General features: G+C 34.8%; 1 protein-coding gene across 9 annotated transcripts in view; it reads left to right on the top strand.

The window, feature by feature from the left end:
- Positions 1–941: 941 nt before the first annotated feature.
- LOC142349449 (tight junction protein 1-like) overlaps positions 942–9,445 on the top strand; it is a 158,630-nt gene continuing 150,126 nt past the window's right edge. For 4 of the 9 annotated variants that reach the window (XM_075401017.1, XM_075401015.1, XM_075401016.1 and 1 more), the window contains exon 1: positions 6,658–8,745. In XM_075401017.1, the coding sequence (XP_075257132.1) occupies positions 8,125–8,745 (621 nt within the window). In that variant the 5' untranslated portion in view covers positions 6,658–8,124. Of the gene's footprint in view, positions 1,113–6,653; positions 8,746–9,445 lie in introns of those variants that run through there. The other 5 variants (XM_075401022.1, XM_075401021.1, XM_075401019.1 and 2 more) reach the window with 5 other exon arrangements.

The raw sequence follows: 9,445 nt of genomic DNA, 5'->3' as shown, positions 1-9,445 counted from the left end.
AAATTTGTTGACAATCTGGAGACGAATGTTGGAACTTTGTGTTACGCACAGTCTTCCTCGAGCCTTGTTAGTTTAATTTCTCGAGTGAGCTGATGTTATAAAATTGTGCATTAGCATTGGGAATTTACTTAGCTGTTTTTTAGCTTGTCGAGAAACGTTTCTCGAAAGAAAAGCTAAAAAAAACTCAGCTTAGTAAATTCCTAATGTAGGCAATATTTCGCGGAATAGTTGGCAAACACTGACAAAGTTGGAAAATGCAGTCTTGTAGTGAAACCTCAATCTTTTGAAAGAAGCAACGTGTATATAATTGTGTTAATGTAATTTCATTTGTGTTTATTGGATTCGTTTACAAATTAACAAACATTTTATACTAATGCAGCTTATCTCTCTATTTTTTGTAGAGAAAAATTGAAAGAGCTATCACAAAGTTTTCTGGAAAAAATAATGCCAAAATGTAGCATAATTTAACACAAATTATGCTCTTCTTTGTAACTACCATATGCATCAGCTTCAAAATTTGTCGTAGTTTTTGGAATACCAATTGTGAGATGGAGGATGCATGAGTTTCGAAGTCATTTTCGCTTGTGCTTCTCAAGTGTATTCGGTGGTTTTGTTAAGCTCACGGCTAAAAAAAATCACAAAATGGATGCTTATTTAAAGTATATGATTTTTGAATTTTTGTCCTTGTAGTTGATAATTGAGCTTTGCACATAGGCTAATTTTAGCCGAAAATTTCGCCTGAGAGAAAGAGAGAAAATTTCAAATCATGTTACGCAATTTACTCGATTGTGATTTGCAGCAACTGTGACCTGAATTCGAATTTCGCTGTCAACTTTGTCTCAGATCTTGGTTGACAGATTAAATTGTAGTGATTCATCAGATTCTTGATATGAACAAATTCCAACTGTTTATTCTTCGGTACTTGTATTGTTTATTTCAATAAGTAGGAGGGTTGAAGCTTTGTATTATAGTATCAACTTTTTGAGCCCCAAAAATCGCTTGTTTTTAAGCAAAAGGGCGCATTTTTTGAATAGGAAATATTATCTTCCGTTAAAATTCCTTCTTTAGTAGCACCCCAAGCAATGAAGCAGTACCCGCCCTGGGATGATCGGGTGAGTAACGTTTTCATAGAATCAAACAGGTCACAATGACCATAACGAGCGATAACTAGGCTGGCGAGATGGAACAAATCCGAGGCCTTAAAATCCCGTCGTGAAAGTTAAATGTTTAATTCGTAATCAGTGTAAATGAGTGTACGTGTTTAATTGCTCTCAAACGAAGTTTGAAGCAATTATTGTAAACGTATGGGTAATTTTATGAAGCATTTTTGCTTGATCGTTTTGATTTGTCTACAACATTTCTGCTCGCGTGAACAATTTAAGCTGACATTCAGTCCTTAAAAATGTTCACTCTTTTTTAACGCCTAAGGACATGAAGTGCGAGTGCAGATCTTTGAGCTTTAGCTTTAGTAGTACGGTAGGAGTAGTAAGTGTACGGTTCATCGAAGCTACTGAGTCAACAGAACTTTAGGGCGTACAGTGCAATTTGGGTTTTCGTTTACCATCCCCCCCCCACTAGTGCGTGTTCCCTAAGCCTAAACTAGATACAAACGAAAGCCAAATTCTCGTCTGACAGTCGAGAGCAGTTCTTCCGACGAAAAAATTGAAATAACATATACGCGTCGCTGCCTAACCAGTAGCAGAAGAATATTGAAAGGCTTTGTGATGTGATATAAACAATGCAATGATATAGTCCAAATTTCATTTTTTAAAATTGAATTTTTCAACAACAACATTGAATCGGATTCTATTGTATTTTTAATCCGCTGAGAGGGAAGAAGAATATAATGAAATGAGCAAAGAAAACCCACAAGGTCCAGAGTATCTGTCTCAAAATTTGCAAGGGATACGGTAGATCTAGAACTCAGAACGCGTTCTCTCCGAAACCTTCCTGGTAAAATAAAAATCGTTTATGACAGCTGGAGTGTGAGGCTTAATCTAACTTGCGATTCACTAACTTGATCCTAGTATTAAATGAAAGTTGACGAGGAGACTTAAGTTCATGATGTGAAGAGAAACTCCTTCACATCATATTGATTTCAGTTGTTGCCCGCACCCCACTCATCACTTCTTCAACCCCCCCCCCCCCCCCCCCGTATTTCACAGTTTCGTGTCCAGTTCCTCGAGACCGGCATGAAAACGTTTATAAGACGTTTATAGACATTTATGTTACGCATATAAAACGCGCGGAAACCACTTGAACTTCAATCTCAAGATAATTTCATTTTTTAGCGCTAAGAATGAAATCAATTGAGTTATAAATCATGTCCAAGGAGAGCAACATTGAATCAATAGCACATTTAGCAAATTCGCTTAAGCTCCTTTATTTAAGTTTTTTTATTTATACTGAAAATAAGAGGGTTAATGAAAAAAGATAATAGACATACAGTGCAGTTCCGATCCTCAGAATATTTTATTATCTGAAACAATAACTGCACCGAAACTAATAGACCGTTTTATTTATTTTGCAGAAAGCGTTGCATAATTACGACGAGCATTTTTGTTTTTTTTTCAAAAAAAAATACAAATAGCACTCTTCTCATAGATACCATAAAAGTAATTTGGATAAGCTTAAGGCAGACGTTTAATCATTACAGTACCTACGTTGCTAAAAAGAAGACAAATGGTATTCCAATAACAAAAAACGGGAAAAAATTTGCTCATGAAACTGGACGCAACATTTTGATTCGCAGAGTTTTTGTATTAATTTGAAGAGTCGTCCTTTAATGATAATTTTTCCGCAATGCCCAGAACTTAGTTGGCATATGACGTTTAACCCCTTTGATTACTGAAAATTATGGAATCAAAATTTTTATGGTAAACATAAACAGCAATTTTTATAGTTTTTTGTTTATCTTTTTTTTGCTATCAATTTAATTCATAGTCGACAAAAACTTAAGCCTTAGAGTTTCAAAAGTCAAGGGCTAAGGAATTATTTAAAAATTTAGCCGGTTTTTTATCTTTCATTTGTGTTGTTTTGGGGAAATTTTAATTAACTCTCGTTCCGATAGCAACAGTTACACAAAAAATAAATGAGGTAGTTGTTCAATACCTGATCAATACTACTAAAATTGAACATCGGAGAAGCTCTTCTTTTGGATTCTGCTATGTTTTTGCATCGCTTGGATCTCGTCGTTTTGCAATATGAAGTTTGCGCAGAAGAGTGTGACGGTCAAAAGAAGTGTAATGAAACAAGACAATAGCCTGTTGTTATCCATCCGCTTTGATCACGACATTAAGTTTTTAGAGATACTACTTAACGGTTGTTTGCACCTTCTCTACTTTATTGAACAATAAGTTATGTAAATGTTACAACTGCAACGAGTATTGATAATTTTTTTCACAAATCTCTAAGCCTCCTAAATGTGAGCAATTTTAGCTGTAATGATATAAAAAAGCCTCCTGGTTAAACTGAGCTTGGCTCTATTTTCATGTTTAGTTTTTCTTTTATGGCTTAATTTTAAGAAAGAGAGAGAGAGATAGAGACAGACAGACAGACACACACACACAGAGAGAGAGAGAGAGAGAGAGAGAGAAAGAGAGAGAGAGAGAGAGAGAGAGAGAGAGGAGGGAGAGAAGAGAGAGAGAGAGAGAGAGAGAGAGAGAGAGAACGAGAGAGAGAGAGAGAGAGAGAGAGAGAGAGAAGAGCTAACGTTTGGTAGTATTTAGAGAAAAGCTACATCTGAACCAAAAAATTGTGACAGATCAGATAATTAAATTTTACAGAATTTAAAGCAGGTGGTAACGTTACTTAATATGATCCAAATTGTTTTCTATTATTGATCAGCCGTCAGCCAGCTGGGTTACTCAAAATCACAATTTGCATGACCAAGAACCAATTATTGTTCTATTTGTAATAGCTCAAAGAGTCTCAAGACAAGAATTTCTCTTCTTCAACACCAGCCTAGTTCAAATAGAGCCTCGTTTTCTCAACATAAATCCTAGACGCGTCCTCAACAATTGATGATAATGACATGATTTGATACCTAACACATTAGTCACATTGAAATATAGTCTACTTGTTTGTGAAAAAAATTTTGAACTCACTTGTAAAAGTGAGTTGTAACGTCAATTTTTATCAACGAACGAAACTTTTTCCACAAAAACAAACAAAACATTTCGACATATAAAGGCTCCCAAATCTAAATTTTAAAAAGTAGTGAAGATTATATAATGCCGACTGCCAGGTTTGGCATCAACCCAGCTACGTCTGAACACAAATCTCTTCAGTACTAAAATTAATTATTTAAAGTTATTGTAGTTTTCAAAAGGTTTTTAAAACTTGTTAACTGTAACTTCAATTTTTTGTTTTTTTTTTGGCGAAATGAGATTGGTTATTTAACCGGTTTAAGCATTAAAAATTTTTTATTCTATCAATTGTAAACAAATTTTTACAAATTTGCTGGTAATTGCCAATTTTTAAGCTAAAAAATTAATGATTTTTTCAAAAGACTGATGGTATTTTTTTCCTATTTGATTTTTAAAATATTTTACTGCACAAACTGTGATGTACTGCAATTAGATGTGTAGACTATTTTCAATGCCCTGCTTTCTTCTTTCGCTTCATTTATGAAACTATTTTGAGTATGAACAGAGAATCAAACGTCCCAGTTAACGTCGAGCTACTGTCGTTTCATACGTTGAGCATGGTGTTTCGATAGCACTTTTTTTTGTCAAACATGCTTTCTTCATAATCGACAACCCGGTTGTTTCAAGATTACTTAGTGAAATTTTTTCATTACTTTTCTGTATACGCAAAAGCATCTGAGAGCAACACCAACCTACCATTGCAATAAGTACTTCAACAAAAAAATGTTTGGAATAATGCCGAAAAACCGAGATTTAATGAGTTGTTAAGATATTTTAGTTGTCGCACGTAGACAATGTTTTTTTAGTTGTCCCAAATAGGCTATGTTGCGACCTTGTTTGTCTAACTGGGAATAGTTGGTTTAGATCTTACGCTTTTTTTCATCATCAATGAGTCTAATTGGCTTTTTATAGTAATTTCGCAAAAATATTATACTTGATATTTATGACAACACCGTTGTTTATTTAAATTTAACCTTCTTGAACCTTGAATCTTGAAGTTTTTTACTTGTTGAATACTTTATGTGCAATAGGCCACCGTTAAAAGGCGTGTAACTTTTTTGAGTTCAGTATATTTATTTTGTGTTGTGGTCGCGTTACGTTATGCTCGACGACATGGGAGAGTTTGCCTTTTTCGCCTTCTATATGTCTGAAAACGACCTGTGAGGCCCGGAAGATCCTGAACACACCTGCTAAATGACCCGGGAAATCGTGAATACTTCTGCTAAGTGACCCGAGAGATCATAAACACACCAGCTTCGTAATCCAGAAGGTCGAGAATATACCTGCTCTGCTTATATAATTAAGCGAAAGCTCCCATGACTTACAACTTTGCACCCGAAACTTTGCATCCGAAACGGAACCTTTGTGCACCTCAAACGCAGCCCGAACGCACTTGCCTCAACCGTTTGCAGTATCAGTATCATTTGCAGTATGCTCTCAGTATGCAGTATGTGTAGCTGTTTTAGCTGGTATTGAGTCCCTAGAAAAATGCATGCATTTTGCATGCATTTTGTATGTTTTTTGACATGCTCACTCAAGAAGTTCCATTTTTTTCCCAAAAATTTTGCAGTTTAGATTTTACTATGGAGTTAATCTGAACAGTCCGAACAGTTTTTCCTGTTCTGTTTTACTTTTTGGATATAAATAGACTGTTTCAGTACTGAAATACTCTGGGTGGTCTTTCCGGCTTGATACCTCAATAAAAATTTATAAATCGAAATTTTAAGCTTCATGACTCATGATCTTCAAATTACTGCCTTTATTTGAAGCCTGAGGCACACTTATGAACGTTATTTCCTATCCATCTGGAAATCAATCTTTCAAATTGTACTCTGTTACAAAACTCGACCCTGAAGTTTTGTTTATGAAAAATAAACAGAAAATATAATCTCTAATTGCAGTAGCTGCTGTTGGTATGATCTGCAGCAGTATTTTTGTTCACTCTTGCATAACATCCGTTTTTGGGCAAAATATTGAACTTGTTTAAGATCTACCTCAGATATCACATCTTCCTAAAATTTTTAAGCAAGTAAATTTTAGTTCTTCTTTTGGAAGTCAAACTCATGAGGGGTAGTCTGTAGGGATGATTACCTCTAATGACCAGTTGATGAATTTTCAGTCGAGGTCCGAAATTTTTTCTTGTACTGTTATGGTACGGTTTTCAGCTCTAATTGTATTTCAGCTTAACAATCACGGTGTGCTATCGTATTTCCTTTTTCGTCTTATTTCGCTTCGGGGCTTTTCAAAAATACCACCTCATCACCAAGTATAATTGCATGCTTTTCACAAATTTGAAGTGCAAAACCGTGCATATATATATCTGAAACTATACCATACCAATGTCGTTCTTACATATGCGTTAGTATGTGTGCTAAAAGCAACATACGCTTGTCAGGCAAGAAAGCTGTACATTTATTTTATCGTGGTTATTTTGAGTTGGTAGTATATTTTCAATATGCAGTTTTATTGTTGTTGCGTACGTTATTTGAATGCTATGGTATAATACTCAGTACCGTTTGCTCAAGCTTACGTTTTTGCGTGGTATAAACAAAAAACACATCAAACATAAAAACGAAATCACATAAAGCTTAAGCGCTGTTTATATTTGTTTATTTGTTTGCATATTTTGTCCACATTTTCCAGTTTTGCTAAGAAAAAGAGTATAAAAAACCTGCCGCCAGTACCTATCAGTTTTTTCCAGGATTTTCTTGTTTAAAGATTAATCGATATTTGTTTTTTGTTCTTTCCCTAATAAAGAATTGGTAAATATACCATAAGAGCTTGTGATAAAAATAACAACATGTGTTTAAACTGGCAAAGTGCTTCCAAACGGTTCAGTGCGTGTTTATTTAATAAAACTTCAAGTTTTAAATGTTATTACTAAAACCTAGTAATAGTTATAACTAACAACTCGGTCATAACTCAGTTTGATATTTTTGCACACGTTGCATCAAATCGCAAATTTCTGTTCATTTTTCGAAATAAAAAACTTTGGCGCCTTTTTTCTTGTGAGCTTATTTATATCTAGCCGTTTATAAATGTGTCATAAAAATCACTATCCATGACAAATTTTGACCTCTTTTGGATTAGCTAAAAATCGCGCAGATATTTTACGTTGAGCATAAAGAAATGCAGTTTTTTGCACAATTTTTGCGCAAAACTTATTTTTGGTTGAAGAGTATAAAACTGATTACTAATGTGTTTTTTTATTTATTTTGTTTAAATAGTCAACAAATTACACACTTAGTTAACCACCCCCTGTAATTACACACAGTTGACCTGGTCCTACTGTGTTACAATTAATTCAACACATTTACTAGAAGAATACTTTCTAACTTTGCAATTTGATTCTGATCATATTGTATATATGCTGCGAATAACTGCAGCTCAATTAGAGAAAACTCACCTGTAAATTGTGGTCAAATTTCTTTTCTGATACAAAATAAAAACAGCTGTTAAAACTTACTCGTTGAGCTGAACAATTGTTTCGCTTAGTAAAGTATTCAGTACTGGTTACGTTAGAGTAACTTTTAGTTATTACTTTCATACCATTATCGAATTCTTGTTTTTAAAAACATTCTAAACGATAATTTTTCTATACCAACGTTACGCTTGTTACACCGATCCGACTTTCTGGTTTAAAATTGATCAAAATAATTGAAGAACTTGAAATTGATATTAGTCATCGAGTTATAACTTTTGGTTATAATACCAGACATCTTACCATGTGCTTCTTGTAGTAATCAGAATTATCTGAACAGTTTTAAAGCTATTTTGTTCACGCAATACAACTCTACTTTTGAGAACTGTTTGTAAAATTAGAAAAAGTAAGTAGTTTTCTACCACCATTTATGACTGCATGATTAAAAACATATGAGCTTGTTACCTATTTGAAACATTATCACATATTAGCTGATAAAGCTATCAACGCTTTCTAGATCGAATTTTTAGTCGGCAGTTAAACTAACACTTTATAATGGGTACACTGCATCGTTATTCTGGAACCCAAAACCTATGGAACGCAAATGAAATTGCATTCGAAGAGGAACAAAATAATGATGACGATGATAACTCCTCGACAATGGGCAGGAACCCTGGCCGTGGTCAAAGAGTCTCTGACACTTCGGACCTCGGATCCGAATCTAGAATGCCTGCTGGATTCCACCACGACATAGGTAACCATGATCCCATGATGTCAGGTTATCAAGACGTTGGGAATCGAGGAGTTCCAGGAGGTTATTCAGGACTCCGCGATCGAGTTCCATCAAATGCAGATAGCACCTCGAATGCGTCCCAAAGTAGTATGTTCAGAAATGCAAATAACAGACAGCCAGTTACAAGTCAACAACAACCTAGCAGACGAACTTACGTCGAGTACTCTCAGAACCCATCGGACAGATCCAGTTCATCTTCGAACTTTGGAGGGTTGAACCGGAACTCAGAGATTACCGGCAGTCAGTATTCAGTCCGTGATCGGGAGCAAAGTTTCTTAGCAAAACATTACACATCTGGGTTTATGCAGCCACAAAATAATGCGGGTTTATATGCTTCTGAATTTGCACGTGATCCATTTACTACCTTGAAACGTCCACAAGAGGTACATTATTTAAAATCTACAAATCTAGCGTTCTGTGATTTGTTTACTTCTTTGTGTTTGTGTAGCCGGTTAAAGTTCAAATCCTAACATTTTATAAGTTTCAATCGCGGATAGCAATGAGTATATCTTTCTTGACGATGCTGAGCAAATCATTGCATCTTATAGTTATCAACAATTAAAGTTTCTTTATGTGGTTTAAAGAGTAACAGGGATGACCGGTGATGTGCCATCATACATAATGTTCCAACCCGTCAAAAAAGAAATTTGAAAAGCGTATCCTAATTTAAGAACATAGTTATTCATCTGCATAGGAAAGCGCCGATAATCATCGGTCAGAATAATTGCTGTTGATTCTTTTTTTCGAAAAAAAAATCATCAGGAACAGAAAACTAGAACTGTGAAACAATTTAAAACAAATCTTTAACTTTTTTGCATACAAATTTTTCCTTTGCCGCGTTCCATCTTACAATTTTGACATAAGGCAATGGCTTTTTGGAAGATCTGAAAACAAGTCACGAATAAGCACCAAATTTATCTTAAATACAAGCAGGCGAGAGGAACGAGCAGAAAAACAAAGACATTTTCTCTAATTCCATTATATAGAAATATTATAAAAAAACATTTCCACTGACCTTCTACATGTATTCAACCACAATCCATAAAAAACACAATCCAGCAAGCCAGCGGTCTGGTTTGCTAA

This window comes from Convolutriloba macropyga, chromosome 11 (genome assembly GCF_964194025.1).
Source record: "Convolutriloba macropyga chromosome 11, txConMacr16.3, whole genome shotgun sequence".
Lineage (NCBI taxonomy): Eukaryota > Metazoa > Xenacoelomorpha > Acoela > Convolutidae > Convolutriloba > Convolutriloba macropyga.
The sequence above is the reverse complement of the archived record's forward strand: the minus strand, read 5'-3'. Positions and strand labels throughout refer to the sequence as shown.